Here is a 16,914-nt window from a genome sequence, read left to right on the forward strand (position 1 = left end):
GCTGATGGGTACACTTCACAGATATTCCAGATTCATACAGTGCAATGTTTCACAACACATAACACCATGAAATCACTGTATGAATCCAAGAATTCCTACCTCTCTTGTGGTTTGCAACTTGAACAGAAGAAACTGTTGACAAAGCTAATTTGGGAGCAACTGGATAGGTTTAAAAGAATGAACAGTAAATTAGAAACAATAGTGAAACGTTCAAACTGTAATAACTTATCACCAACCCACTTGAAAACAGCCCTAAATTAAGAGACTATTTGTATCTGTTGTTTCTGGGAGTTTGTTTCAATCACAAAGTAAGGCTTGTATTTGGCTGACAATGGTTCAACATTGTCAGTAATACAATTTAGAAGTTTTCTTTTCAGAGGGAAAAATAATTACCATTTAAATCAAGAATCCAGTGAAGCAAGGATTGTTCCCATAACAATATGGATAGTAGCATCCCCTACTGTCAATCTTTTAAAATAGGAGTTGTGTTGTCAGTTGACATTATCATTGCCTGGGTTCACCATGACATTCTGTGTCATGATAAACTATATGACATATACACCATTTAGACTATTTTTGTTGAACTAATTAGGCATCCTAGAACATAGTCAGTCCCAATAGTCAGCCATTCAGCAGCATTTAGGCCTATCTCAGAGTCACCTTGAACACATATACCTTTAAAAGTTGTAGTCTTCTCAGCATTTGTTACCTTTTTGATGATATCAGCTTGTTAATGGCAGGGATTTCTCTCTATGTTTGCCTGCCATTTCTTTTCCGATTATTCATGAAGAGTTGTTTGTTAAATAGCCAAAACAGAATAGAGCCTGATGTTCTTTGCAGACGCTGACAAGATAAATTATGGCTGCATAGAACTGGCCTCTGCTACAAAGTGCACCTTTCGCTAACATTTCAAAATTTAAGCACTTTGCTCAACTGTGCTGCTTCTCAATAGATTCATTTGAACTCATTCTAAGAAAGTGCAACTGGTATTACATAATGATATTTCTGAAAGTGTTTTGTCCTGTGACTCTCACAGACAACACAGCAAAATAATTAAATGGGCCTATTTCAGGTTTTGAACAACGCATAATCTTGTTCAGCTCAAAACTCACTGTGGAGAAGTGTTGTCTTAGAGCCTGTGTTGTATAATTTGTTAACTATGAAATTCAATAGGAAATACCGAGTGACATTTCACTGAAGATGCTGTCGTTGAACTTGCCAAGGAATAAAGCCACTAAACCTCTTCTGAATCCTCCTAGAATTATACTAATAGGGGCGAGATTGATCTGTATTTCTTCTTTCATATACGTATGCAGAAACTTGAAAAAATTCATTTGGAGCAGATGATTAAGATAATTCTATTTGCTAGTAATATATGTATCTAGGACAGTCTAGATTTCATCACTCTGATCAAGGACTGAAAATGCAGCCCTTCCAATTTGACTCCTCAACAAATTGCTAATATATTTTGTTTTGCTTAGCAGCTATTTCCTGGTTCCTCCTTTTGCTCATTTCCTTTTCCATCTGTATTCATTAGAGTTCAAAAGGAACATCCTGTATATAACTAAGGAAGGTGGAAGCCAAAGATGTGCCTTTTTTTTGAAGAAGGAAGAAGGCAAAATAATACAATATTATATTAAAATAAATTCCTATTTATACATGACTATATATATCTATGGGCTAGATGTTAATATAAATTTAACATTACACTGCAGCTTATGAAGTTTATTGCTCAGCCTTTAAAAGTTCTCTTTCTTCCTGAGTAATCACATTTCTGTCTATCAGTGTTGTTTTCTTTTTTCTTTTTTTTTTTTTTCTTTTTCTTCTTTGACATTAGGAGTCAGAAAATAATTCTTGCTCTAAGGACAGAAAGAGAACAGATTGCTCTAAATGCTGGAACACATGAATGTTAATTAATAAAGAAGATAAAAGGAAAAGTTCCAACAAGGAAAATTTACTGTGATGTGAAAGACAGGAGAGAGAGAGAGAGAGGAGGGAGGAGGTAGGGGGGAGAGGGAGAGAGGAGACAGGGAGTGAGAAAGAGTGTATGAGAGAGGCTAAAGGGAGGGAGGAAGAGAGGAAAAAGGAGGAAGGGAAAGAGACAGATTGCTCCAAATTTTTGCAAGTCAATATGGAGCAATAGTCAGAGAAAACAGATCTGTCAGGTGTCACAATACTACCTCTATGTATTTTCCCAGACCCTCAGTACAACTGAGGTACCAGTTGGTTGACTTAAAAATAAGAGGAAGACATTGAAAGGATGCCTGTGCCACTCACACATTTTTAAGTCTTGTTTGTCCTCCACACTGTGGTGGTAACAGGAGTCTAGACTTCTCTTGGGACTGACTGACCTTCATTGTAATCTGGTAAAGGGCTTTTTAACTTCCATGCCATCTAATTTTCCCCTTCATCTTTCACTCTAATATTTTTGGGACACTCTTCATATTAGAAAAAAAGATTGAATTATGATTCTTTCAAAGACATAGCATTCATGATAATGCTCTTATTTTGTGCTAAAAATGGCATATAGGATTTTCCCCCAAACACGTGGGATTTTATGTCAGTAGGAATTTTACATGCTCCTACCTTGTTTTGGGTTAGAAACCTCAAGGGAAGAAATATTCGGCCATATCCTATTAAACTTTGGAGGATCTGCATGCATCAGGAAAAATCAGGGTATGTTATTTTCAGCTATAATGTCATTTGGTCTAAACAGAAAATTATATGGATAAAGACACAAACCACACATCTGCTCTTTAACTTGGCTGTGATGCACTTAAACAAAACATGACTCCCACATCAAACAAGAGCAAGCAATTGATGATTCCCAAAACATTGAATGGACATTAAATATATAGCTACTTCCCTAACAAAGCTACACATTTACTTTTAAAATAAGGTAGAGTGTTCTTACACACACACAAAAATACAAATAAGGACTTCAGCAATCCAAACCATTATGTAAAGCTGGTGCCTGAAACTAGAAGATAACACTAAAGAAATAATTTCTCACTTGAGGATTCCATTCTCCTCAATTTATATTTACAGATATGAACTGGTTGCATTCGTCTTTTGTGATGGATTCTTCTGGGTATGTTTTAAGTGTGAGCCATTATCTCTGAAAAGGAGTGGATATATTTCCTATTTTTATATGTGTAGTTTCTCAGAAAAGGAAAGAGGGATAACTGGTGGTTTTGGCTTATGGAGAAAAGTCCAAGATGCTTCCAGTTGTATTTAAGGTTTGTATGTATGGGTGTGTATGTATTTTTATGATGCCTTTACCTCAAAATATGTTCCCAGAGTTATTGATTTCAATGCAGAAATCAATAAAAGCATTAATTAATTTAAGAATTGGTATTATTTATGTCTTGGTATTATTTGTGTCTTCCAGTTATGGAAGGCAGAACAGCCAGGCTAGGATTTAATGTTTTTAAACTATTTTTGTGAAGGTGCATAGGGCATGACTATTAAAGCAGCTATTTTATGATGAAAATCCTACCATCTATTGAGTCCAGTCTCAAAACCACATCTCTTTTGTTGTCCTTTGGTACCACCCAGGTCCGTAAGGACGGCTCTTGGCTCTAAATTTCTGTAACCTGTTACTTTCAGTGCTCCTGTTTTCTCACTGATACGTGGACAGGCATGAGTTTTAATACTGCCAGTTAAAATTTTATAGGTCGATTTCTCACCTCTGTAATTGGATTGGATCTCTTTGAAGAAGGGCAAAGCCTTATAGAGGGCTTCAGTAAATATCTGATAATTGAGAAATAGATATCAAGTGGCTATGCTACCGTAAACAGGTATTATCATGTTGTTTCCTCCATAATTAGATTATAGTGCATTCTTCTGAGACAAGAGACTTGCACTATAACTTTGCTTTTTTAAATATTTGTTAGAAAAGCTGACCTGATAGAGCCAACAGAACTGTTGCTCTGTTTCGCTCTGTTCTCATACATATATCCACAAAGGCAAAGGCAATCTTGATGATATCTATGAAAATTTATGAATGAAGAAAGAATGCAATAATTTTCCACATCTGTACTCAAGTGTTATTAAATAAATAAATATTTGGTAACATGTAGGCAAAATATGTAAGTCAATTGACTGAATGTTGCTTTTCACTTGAGCATTTTGATGATGGGTAGATATTGAATGGCAGATATTGAATTAATAGGACAAGCCTATTTGATCTGTGATGATCAGCTTTGAAAAACTATAAATTTGTGTTTTGAGGAAATTAATATTGTCTGTATTCCCAGAAACTGTTTTATTTAATAAAGCTTTCAAAGTATTGGTGTGGTTTTACATAAAAATGTATTTGTATTATTAGTATCAAATTAAGACAATCTTAGTTTGGTGAACTAGCTCTCTCCATCTTTTTCTGTGCAGAAACAAATATAGGTCTTAAGTGGGAGTGAAGTTTGCAAGCTTAATGTTAAGTAGTGACTTGTTTGTCTTGATGAAATGCAAGTACTGGTATGATTTATTATTTTGTTATTGAGCTTTGCCAAGAAATTTAAGTAAAGATAATAATTTTATATTAAATCAATTTTAGAAATGAGTTCTGAAAAATAACACTATAAATTAAACTTTATTTCATATACTAATATTTTAAATATTTGTCTGTGCCTGTATTTTAGTATAACTCCTTTCTTAGTGTTTTATGATTTTTTTCCCCCAGGATGCTGAGGTTCCAGTTTATGGATCTTCTTATATGTATTTAAAAAATTAATGTAGGCCATTCTACTTTCAAATTGCTGAGACTTCTTGACCTGTATGGACTTATCAAGATAGACACCTCACTTACAATCTGTTTCTACTGAGAATATAATTGTCTTCTGTATTGTGTACCTAAAATATTTTCTTGGGCGGGGGAAGCCTTTGTGTTTGCCTGGGAATATAATTCGACTTTTTTTTCAAATAATTTTCATTATGTAGAATGCCTAACCTCCTTAAACTACTAAAACTCAGAACCACCAGCAGCCATCATATGAAAATCCTGATCAAATCCATACATATCTCCAGTGGGACAAATTTTATGTGCTCTGCATTTTCCTTGGGAGGAAAAATGTTATCCTGTAAAAATGGATATTGAAATTTGTGGCCTCTAAACTCCTATAGTCTGTTACTGACTGCACATATACATTTTAACATTTGGCCATCATGAGACTTTTTAAGTTAATATCTCATCTTAATTTTTTAAATGTATTTTGTTTTATAATTGCAAGGCCAAGTAAGAAAACAACTTAAAATTAGCCAATTACTCTCTGAGTAATTTTACTTTTTATTCTAATACCTTAGCATGTAGTAAATGCTCAACAAATATTACTAACATTTAATTCCCAGAAGTAAATTAAGCATATTAGAGGCTACTTTAATAGTATGTCTGAGAGCAATTCTATCTTATCACATCCAATTCCAATGAAAGTTTTTGTAGAACATGAAGCTTCTGAGAATTCTTAGTGAGAAAAATTCTTAGCAATGGAAAACAAATTATAATACATCAACAATATTTGTATTGCTTCTTTGTATGAACTGTTGTAGAATGTATTAATTTCATTTTTTTCCCACAAATCAACTAGGGAAAATCTTTGGGTCAATATGAATGTCTCAGAGTGGTGTTTTGTTACAAGGCAAAGGGCACTGGGATTCAGAAGATGAGAGGTCTGATCCCCGTTCTGCCACTGAGGAGCTATCTGGCTGTTAATTTCTCCGGATTTTACTTTCCTTATCTGTAAAACAGGAATGCCAGATAAGAGATTTCTAAGGTTTCTCTCAGCTGACAATTTCCATCACTCCAGTGGTTTTCTCATGGCCCAGCAGCATCATGGTAAAGTTCATGGAAGGGTGACGCCTGTATATATGAGGCATATGCCATTTGGAGAATCTAGTGGATTAAGAATTCCTTGCGTGATGAGGAAATTATCCCTACGTGCCTTGACTATGGACCTTTTGACTGTTGGTGAAACCCAAACTGAATTGAGAAATTATTATAAGGGTGAGGGGAAGGATCACGATATGCTTGTAAATGACAAATCATTCAAGAATAGCTTTTTATGGAAATCACTTCTTCTTAAGGATGCTGGTTCCATACCTTTGGGAAAATTGACTGAATTTGTCTTGAGGATCTCCCTGATCAGGCTCCAAAGACTATGTCTACATATGTAGTATGGAGACCAAAATCACTTATTCCACAACTGCCTCCTTTAAAAAATAAAATATCTGAAATGCCTTTCAGTTGCTATTATTAGTCTGAATTTTCAGATTGTATCTATGGGAAGCCTAGAAAATAATCTATTTAGGATAAATGTATTTAAGATATGGTGCACGTAAATAGAGCTCAGGCTGGGTTAAAAGTCCAGTTCCACCACTTGGACAATTCCTTAACTTCTTTGTGCCTAGCTTTTCTCATCTGCAAAATGGAATAGATAACGACACTGTCTGCTACTCATTGTTGTCAAGACAGAATGAGTTAATATTTGCTTGACATCGTAGTGAGCATTCAGTAAATGTTAGCTCATTCTATTTGTGGTTGCTATTGTAAATAAAAATCAGATTGCTGCACTATAAACAGTTACTGACTTGAAGTAGGAAAATAATGTCTTCCTCTATTTTTTTCAGTATCAATTGTTCTTAAACCAAGTGATCCGATAAGTTAAAAAGATCTCTTAAGATATAGCTTACTTTAGAGAATAATCCAATTCTAGGGCCTCTATCAATTACTATTATTCAGAAAGCAATACAAATTATTTTATAATACTGTGGACAATATTTGATTTTTAACCTTTAATCTGAAAATGGTAATTCCTAAATTTCTTTTGGTTTAGAACCACATCAGCTTAGAATATGAATTAAATACGTAGTTTCTCCATTTTTTTTAAGAACCCAACCCCAAACTGTTACATGACAATTTAGTGGTCGCACTTGAAATCAGTTTTCATGAATGAGAAAAACTGAGACTTTGGTTATAAAAATTAGACTCTGGAAGGAAATATTTTCCTCTTCTGCACCCAAGGAAAGCTCACTGCATTGTAAGTTGAAGAAAACTATGATAGAATTGCTAAACCTGACTGTCTAGTGCTGACATCCCAGTGAGTCAAGCTGCAAAGCAAGCTTGAAACAGAAAACTAAAGACACTTTATTTACATCAAGAAAGCTTTGGAGGTAGAGTTGCTTTAGAATATTAAGTTGCCTTCTATCACACATGGCATTTACTGAGCAGCTTTCAAGTCACTTTGTGGATGGCCTTTAAGAACATTGTAAAATGTAACTTTCCCATTAAGGAAAAAGTTTTCTAATTTTTTTTTCTAGTATTGTCTACCATGTAATATCTCATATTTTAGTTTAATTTATATAAATGAGAAAGTTAATTCTAATGTCATGGTAGAATGAAAAAAGTTCTAGTTTGGAAATTGGACATTGAGCTGGAATCCTGGCTCTGTCATTATTTAGATTTTTTAGGGAATTCATTTAAGACTTGGCTGCCTGGTCTGAAAATGATGAGGTGGATGAGTTGCTTTTTTATTAAGTTTCCTAACAACACTAATGCTTACATAATTTTTGGTTCTAAAATATGGCAACCTGTGAGAAACAGGGTACCACCATGATATGATGTGCGACTGCTGTGAGGATGTTAGTGAACCTTCCTTAAACATTCTTCTTCCCTGGCATATGAGGAAACTATCTGGTGGAGATAAAATTACAAGGTCCCTTTGGGTTTATACAGTCACTACTCTCATTCCTCAGGAAATCTAGAAATAGCATTTTTTTATTTGAAAAAAATTTTTTAAGCACACACCGCATTTGGGACGGAAATAGCATTATTGATGCCCAGAAAGAAATCCACAGGACCATCCTGGCTAATATGGTGAGATCCTGTCTCTACTAAAAATCCAAAAACAAAATTAGCCGTGAGTGGTGGCAGGAGCCTGTAGTCCCAGCTATTTGGGAGGCTGAGGTGGGAGAAAGGCGTGAACCCAGGAGGTGGAGCTTGCAGTAAGCTGAGATTGCGTCACTGCACTCCAGCTTGGGCGACAGAGTGAGAGACTCCGTCTCAGAAAAAGAAAAAAAGAAAAAAAATGAACAAACCAAAACAAAATAAAACAAAAAAACAGAAAAGAAAAGAAATCCACAGGAAACTCCAAAGTTCTATGGGAGAAATCCCCAGAGGCTTGGAGGTAATCTTACCATCTTCGCAGCAACTACCTACTATCAGAAACACACCATCATTAAACAGATGGGGAAAACAGAGTTTAGAGTGATATTGGCAGAGTTCTCCTTGAGATGGCATATCGAATTTTATTTTGTTATAAGCAACTATCTTGATGAAGAAAAATTTTTGGTTTACTGTCGCAGAGTAGGCATAAGCATGCTTCACAATTTGCATAGCTAATTTCACAAACTGTTTCATGTTCTATAAAATATCTGACATCTATACATTTTCTCTCTTCCTCAATATATTGAGGATGTTTGGTGGTAGAGGAATAGTATATTTTGAAAGGGGGAGGTCACAGTCCTCCATCCCTGTCCTCAGACACCATCCATGCTTGTAAGTTCTCCAGCTGACAACACAATAAGGAATCCGAAAATGAACTCTGATTTTTCTCCAGGACTCTACAGTTCCCTGAATAGAAATGGGATCAACAGGTCTTCTAAGGCACAGTGTAATGGATTGGAAAATGTCTAGGGTAGGAGTCAATTAATCTAGAATTTTTCTTTTCTAATCTCTTCCACTTGGTATAATGTTATGAGTGTAGCCTTTGCAGCCAGATAGGCATTCCTGGTTGTACTGCATTGGGCAAGTTATGTGGCCACTCTAAACCTCAGATTCACCATTTGTAAAACAGAATTCTGTAGACGTGGGAATACCTCCCTAGAATTACTTTTTCTAGGCAGTGGTGTGGTTAGTTGGACAGCTCTCCATCGATAGTCCAAGAAGACTTCAATTGATAGTCACATCCTTGAAGTAACTGGCACAGTACAGGAATTCATAGTTAACATGTCTAAAGTCTCATCAAATGAAACCTTTTGGAGATCTTGGCAAGTTTTTGCTTAAGCTAGGAATTTCCTGACCCCACAGAGATAACTGGCAAAGGCAGAGATATCAGCTCACACTTAAAAAAAAAAAAAAAAAAGTGGCTTGACATTGTAAGGTCACCTGGGAAAACGCTAATACATGATAAAGTTAATTTGCTCAAGGTGGGCAATTGTTGTCAATAAAGACTGGTAAACTTATTGGATTTTAAAAAAAACATTTAAGTAGGAGATTATTTCAGCTCCTCCATTGGAATATTCGATTTGTTCTTCAGGATTAAAGAGGCAGCTATGTCCTAATGTTCATTCAATTTTAGGATAACCACAAGATTTCATGAATGTGAAATGCCATTTACACAAATATGAAATGGTTTCGTGATGAGGATACTGGGTACATGATAGTCCCAAAGGCATTTCACCTGGGACCTTAGCTTTCCTTCTAGAACATCAGCAAACAGTTCAAAATTAATGTAGCACACCATGCAATTTGCCTATCGCTACACTAGCCTGATAATTTTTTCCTCATTACATAAAACCTAATTAGTTAAAGGGCAATTCAAATGAAACTTTTATTTGGGGGATTTAGAAGTATTACAGCAAAGGGAAAAAAAAACCCCAAACAAACACTGCAGCTCTCTGTATAACATGAATGTGATTATTAATAACCTTTGGGTGGGAAAATGATTAACCTTGTTATTTTCTTCACTATCCAGGTTTCTACAATAAATCAAGACTGCACAAAAATATTTGGATGCTGTATGGAAAACAACTTTTACAAGGTCTCCAACTGGCATAAAATGTTTTCAAGTATGAAAACATCTCTGGGCTTCCTCAACAGGCTGATAGATCCCTGCAGGTAGCACTTCCCTTGTTTAATGGCCTTGCCAACTAAATCAAATTAGAGATGAATTTTTAACTCTGTGATGAAGACACTGCTTATTATGAGATAAAACAGGACAATTAGCTATTTCCCTTAAGTGAACTGTTGTTTTAAATTGAATAAGTTAGGGGTGGGGGACAGGAGAGGAATAGCCAAACACCTTCCTCAGTATTCTATGCTTCATATAACATACTTTCAAACAGTCATTTGAAAGTAATTTAAGGAAATAATCTAGAGTCAGGTTCACAAAATGTTTACATCTCTCTTTTCTTTTGTTTGTATTATTTAAAAAATTCTATTTATTTCAAAACTCCAAGAGTTCGAAATGGTCTTCTTTGATGTGATCTTTGTTTTGTGAATAGTTTAACTTTAACCTCTGACTCATCTGTCATTTGCTTTTGTAAGAAGTGATAATCACCCACACAAATGTATTTGCACATTAGGCCAATTCTTGCTGGTCTAATTATGCTTTTTATAATATAATGTTTAACATAATTTGTGTAATCATTTGCTTTTCAGGACCAAAGATCAGATGATATATATTAGAAGGTAATGATCAGTTTATCACTTGAACAAAAACACCCACACCAAGCCAACTATTACTTTGGATTATCAGCAGCAACAAATATTCACTTGGATAAAATCATGAATTCTACTTATAAGTGCATAATATACTTTATTAAAAAACGCAATCTGAAGGAATTCCTACCACATCAGGTAAAGTGAAGACATAAGTCTCAAAGGCTACAGATTTATTTTGGGATTCATTAATTGCTGACAATATCACCAGCATTTTTTCAGCCATGGTCAAAGCAGATCAGAATGACTGAGTTCTAAGTCAAGTATCCTTAGGATTATGGGAAACCTACTTGTTAATAGATAGACAACAGCAAGTACGAATGACCTTAATGGGAAATTTGTTTCAAAAACATTTTTAGCAGATGATCGGAAAGGATGACCCCTCTGTCCATGCATTTGAACCTTAATACAGGCGTTGGCATTTTGAGATCTATACTGAAATTTATTAGGGCTCCAAAACCTTTAATCACTGTGTATACAGAATATATATGTAAACTGATGGCTATTTACATCAATAATCTACATCGATAATATACATCATTTATTTTCCTTGAGCTATGCTGTGATAATCGGGGTCTCATGGGTGTTACATCTGTTATAATGGTATCTTTCTATATAGTTAGTGGAATTATAGTCATTGATTCCTTCTTTGGGGTAATGCAAAAAGCACTGGCAAACACTCATAACTTAGCTAAATATCCAAACAGCTTCCTTTTCTCTGGCTTGCACCTTGAAAACCCCATTCCCCTGCCCTCTGGAACAGGCAGTGTCATCTACGTGTGAATTCTTGCCCTTTGGAGAGGAAAGGAATCCATGAGTGCACACAACAAGCACCTTATAAGCCCACAAAGAAGGAACTTTCAAATGCCATTAAAGCAGCCTAGAAGATACAATCACGTTTGATGGTTTTACTGTAACTCTTTACCTTAAAAGCCAGGCAACAGGTAAGCTAGTCATGTGTGATGTTGGGTGACCTCTGGAAGCTCTTATATCCTGCTTGCTGGAAATCTGAGAAAATACCCATTGCATTCTAAGCAGAACAGCCAGAGGCATATTGAAGGGAAAGTCCAAAATATCACTTTTAGTCAGAGGGTTTTTATTAGGAGTAAATTTTCCTAGGTTCTTGGTAATAAAGGTTAATATATTTTTTTCAAAGGCACAACGAAGCATCCTTTCAGGTCACCACTGATTTCAAAACAAAACAAAACAAAACAGAAATTTCCTGATTTGGTGTGTAAAAGGTCAACATCTGCTGATGCTTAGATATGGGGAATGTGGTGGAGGCGGCCGAATGGGATGTCGAGTGAGCAGTACAGTTAGAGGGGCCATGCAACATACAACTGACACTCCAAACGGAAAGACACCCCAACGCCAAAGAACTACTTTTCCATCCATCCATTTCTGAAACTTCTGACAGGCCAGATCACTATAGCACCCTCAATAATCTGTGTCAGCTTGCTTCTACTTGCTTCCCTGTTGCACTAAAATGCACGTGCAAATGCAATTGTCAAGGCCTGAAAGGAGCACATTGTGGGGTATATATAGTTAGGCAAATGCCAAGGGGGATGCTAAAGCAGAAAAATTAGACTATTAGAGCTGAAGGTTTTCATTTGCAAGTTTGTAACACTGATGCTGTTTCAACAAGATCACAAAGACGATGCTGTAGCATTAGGCTGGTATCTCTAAATGGATGTGAACACTTCTATTTACAAAGTGGCCAATTTTCATGGCATTTACCACATCTAGCGCTTAACAAATCAGTGTCCAGGCCTATTCACAAGCTCAAGTAAACTGGGTTGATTTATAAATTGGGAAACCTGACTGCGCATTTATAAGAAGCAGGAAGTTGCTTTATCCAAATTATCAGAGTATTGCTTTTTAGATGGATGCTGGGAATCGCAATTATTCAATGGCTATTTACACTGCGATCACCCTGCCTGGCACAGCACCTATGACACAAGCCTGTGAGGGGGTGACACTACAGTGAAAATTCTCTCCGCTTACCATGCATAATCTTGCTTCCTCAGTAATTTATTTCTAATCAGTTACTTAGTAGTTGTTCAAAGATTTTAGCCATTAGAGATAAAGGGTGCAATATATAAAAAATATGTAAAATTTTGCTCTGTAAAGTTACTGGGCATTTTCTTAATGCGAATTTCCGGCTTGGCATGAGGGCACCATTATTTTACACATGAAGCAGGAGCTACACCTGGTGCTCCCATGATAGCTGGAAGACAGTTCTTTGTAGTGATGCTGGAGAAGTGTTCTATAGATGGTTGAAGGGGGGTTTCTCTCCAATTGCTTAGATTCATACTAACAGATTTATCAAAGGAATTTCTAGTACTCTCACTCCCAAATTCCGCACATTTTTTTATACTCTTTCTATATCAAACTCAAAGCTAAGTAGTCAAGAAGACATAGATCATTGTATTTTAGGAGGGAGAAATGAATGTACAGATTCTCTTTATCCTTTATCTCTCCAGAAAGACTACTGATCACAAACTTGCCTGTTTCAGGCCTTCACAAAATCTAGAGTTTAATGCATTAACAAAATTCCCTCCCCTTGGTTTCATGGACTTTTTCTTGGGTTCTAATGCATATACCCAAGGCATTCATTGGCTTTCATTTTCTGCTTTTTAAAATTATGTTAGACATCCAAATCCAGTCTAAGAGAGAGAGTTCAATTTGTTTGTTGGTTACTAAGTATGGATAAATAGGACTACTTATATTTTTGCTAAATGATGATGATTATCTAAGGAATTGCACCTGAGTCTAGGTAGCCCTCACTGGTTAAGAGTAGTCAGAAAAGTCGTAGCACTGCCATGTTCATGGAGTTATGCACAAATAATAATTTTATCTGTGTTCTCACCAAATCTGTGCAGAAAATCAACACAAAAATGCAATTCACAAAGAAAATACCTTATTACATCAGAAATGGACACTGGGAAAATAGATCTGAGGAGCGGAACAACAAAGCAAAGCTAGCCTAGACTTGGTTTGGTGGTTTTTTTTTGTTTTTGTTTTTGTTTTTACTTACTACCAATACTGGAAATACTGGGGATACCTGGAGAGAAAGAAAACAATAAAGAAAAGCTGTTAGCTATTTATTAGTACATAACATCTTTAACTTAATATAAAAATCTTAGAAACTTGACACTTGATAACATTCAGACTATTAGGAAATTAGCACACACACAAAATACATGTGTACGTATATATGCATATACACATTTTATACACACACACACACACACACACACACACACACACACACACAATTTCCAGCAATTGAAACCATTTTGTTTCATTCTAGAACTCCTGGGCTCATCAGAGTTGGGAAGTTAATACTCATTTCGGCATCTGGTCCAAGTAAGCCTTTTGACATCCAACATTTTGTGTTTCCCTATAAGGTTAATGAACATTTGTATGTGGTTCAAACTAGATATTAAACCAGGCTTAAGTTATGGGTACAGGGTACCAAATATACACTCTATGGACCTGTGCAAATATATTCGCATATGCAATAGACCTTTTAAAATGTGTTATGAGATTCATGTGTTAGCTGTTGAAAATCACTTGGCATTTTATTTGATTAATTTCATATAACTATCATTTTTATTCTTTTACTTGTCAGATATGTGGATTAAACTCTGTAATAGAAACTTAATTGAGCAGAATAATTCAAGAATACATTAGGTTGTGTATATTGATCACGGGCTTCATCGATTTTTCAGCTTTCACTTTAATTCACAAATTGTGCTAAGGTAGAGAAGCCATTTCAGAATATGGCTGGACTTGGTATAAATGTGGACATGAATTTAGTCTGTATCTAACCTAGCATTATAGTGCTGTGACCAATAGTCTGGGCTCAGAAGCCAGGCTCTCTGAGTCTGATGCTTGACTCCAACTCCTAAATTTTCACTGACCACATGACTTCGGGGCAAGTTGCTTTTGCCCTCAGTAGCTCAGTTTTTTACCTCTTAGGGTTGCTGCAAGAGTTATATAAACTGATAGATGTAAATCACTCAGAGTATTGCTTGACAGGTAGTATGTACTAGGTCCATCTTTGCTATGATTACTATTATTGTTATAGCTCATTCACCAAGCCACATTATGATAGATGCTGTTAATTAAAAGCCAGAGATTTACATCTTCACCACTAATTTGGGTAGGAGAGCATGCGATGGAAATCAGACAGAACTCAGTGAGAATTCTGCTTTATACTGCCTTGCTGGGTGATTTTAGGCAAGTCTGCCAGCTTCTTTGCACTGTTTCCTCATCTGAAAAAGGGCTAATAAGATCTACTGCATAGGGCTGCCATGAGGATCGAATGAGATAATCCATAAAAATGTCTGACACATGGTATGCGGCCAATAAACGATAGCTGTTAATGAGTTGTTCAGACTTGTTCTTCACATCACTGAAGTATAGTAACAGGTGGTAACTGCAAAAATCATTAAGGTTCTATTTTAGTATTTGTCTTTGAACAACAGCCCTTGTTTTATTTTAACTAATCATTTTAGCTTGGTCGGAGATTTCTAGCTTTGTATTCTTTAAAACCAAAAACTATTTTCCTATTTTTTAGTGGATAGGAGAGAATAAGAAATTAAGACTTACTCTGAGTCTTTTAAACCCTGGAAAGAATGAAGTCTTAATTTTAGTTATTAGAAACACAAAAATATCTTGATTTTAAATGCTCAGAATTTGTAGTTCTTCAGCTTAATTCCTGATCAACCAAAACTAGAAATCCAAATTTCCATGTCCATGTTTTAACTCCACCGTATGAATCTCAAGCTGAACGTGATTTCTGCAAAGGACCGCTGAATTCCTGACCTGACACTTCAGTAGACTACCTTTGCTGCTGTGTGACAGTGACTCGATACTGAATCTTTATTTTTTTTGCAAATCCTCTGTTGAGTGAGATATGATGGCAGCATCACAATTTTAGTATCAATTGCAGAAGTTCCAAATTTCCCCATGATTGAAAATCCTGCTCCATTGCAAGGCACTGCTTGCCTGCTGTAATCCACCGAAGAGAATGGAAGTTGGGATGGCAGGAAGAGACTTTTCATGTCTTTACAAACTTACATGGTGCCAGAAGGCCAGGCATTATGCAAGGCAGAGATCTCAGGGTGTTTGGCACGATACAATGAAGAAGAAAGCCACAAGACTGTTTGATGCAGTATTTGCTGCAGCTGAATACTTTAGAAAGATGCAGAAATTTTTTCATTCCTTTGGGGGTACCAGGGCAGGGGAGCAATGTTTGTTCCAAGTTTCCAAACCTCGCCAAGCAAGGCTATTAGGAGATTCTGTTTTTCTCATGAAGATGTTTTCTATTACCTAACATTGGTTGCTTAAAATTCAGGCTGTTCCTCATTTTGTGGCTTACAATTTTTTGAGGTGCTGCCAGATGAGTCATTTTTTCTATTCCTCTGCTGTAAAATGGGAATTGCTTAGAAAAGATTTTTAAACTGCTCATTTGAATAAAGACCTTTGAAGTTGAAAATGTCTGAACACCAAGGGATGTCCACTACTATATTTTAAAATATCATTATTTTTTTCTAATGCTTCTTATTTTAATGTCCAAATACCTTGTTTGTGGTTCTCCACAGATAAAGAATTGAATAAACTCATAAATCCACTAGAAAGGCTACAGGTAAGCCAGGAGAAATTCCTCAAACACTCCAGGGGATAAGACAGAAAGGGTTAGAAATGAACTGCAACAATTTATTTCATGAACGGTGGGGTGTCTTTGGGGTTTGTGAGGAATGAATCAATGAATGCAATTCCATCTTACAACAAACAGTGACTATGTCTAAAAGCCACAGGAATGAGAGTCAGATTGTGCTTAGGAAAACTGTCTAGGCACATGTTGGCAGTTTTTTAGCATTCTCTGTGAAGTGACAACTACCATGTAAAGAATATTATTACCTTCGAAACTGAGCTCAGAAGTTATTTATTTCCTTCCTCCTCCACATCCCTGACGTGAGTTAGCTACTCTCTCCTTTGTGATCCCATAGCATTTGGTACAGGCCTCCATGATCAATTTATCAACTTGTTTTTGCATTTTTTTAAATGTGTTTGCCTGACAGATCTGAGGGCACAAGTTCCATGCCTTGTTCCCTTCTGCACCTGTTGGATCTGCCTGGGACAATGTCTGATGACATAAGCGTTGCTCAATGTATATTGGATCAAAAATTTATTACTTATTTCCATGAAACTTTCTATCATTGTGAAAACATCACTTTTTGGTCAAAGGGTGATTTTATCCCCTATAAAGTGTTCCACTGAGATTTCTCAGAGTACAGGATTAATGGATATTAATTGTTAATACTAATAATACATCTTGTCTTTGAACACATGCAACATTCTTATAACAAGAGTTAGGCAATGTACAAATTCCTTTTATCACTTTGCCTTCC

At 35.9% G+C, this 16,914-nt stretch overlaps 1 protein-coding gene across 12 annotated transcripts in view; it reads right to left on the reverse strand.

The window, feature by feature from the left end:
* The window catches only part of NTNG1 (netrin G1), a 365,210-nt gene that overhangs the window by 60,530 nt on the left and 287,766 nt on the right, over positions 1-16,914 (reverse strand). For 9 of the 12 annotated variants that reach the window (XM_002810534.6, XM_063728296.1, XM_002810532.5 and 6 more), the window contains exon 5: positions 13,530-13,556. In XM_002810534.6, coding sequence (XP_002810580.2) covers positions 13,530-13,556 — 27 coding nt within the window. Of the gene's footprint in view, positions 1-99; positions 160-2,586; positions 2,653-13,529; positions 13,557-16,914 lie in introns of all 12 variants that reach the window. The other 3 variants (XM_054530546.2, XM_054530541.2, XM_054530567.2) reach the window with 2 other exon arrangements.

Source organism: Pongo abelii, chromosome 1 (assembly GCF_028885655.2).
Source record: "Pongo abelii isolate AG06213 chromosome 1, NHGRI_mPonAbe1-v2.0_pri, whole genome shotgun sequence".
Lineage (NCBI taxonomy): Eukaryota > Metazoa > Chordata > Mammalia > Primates > Hominidae > Pongo > Pongo abelii.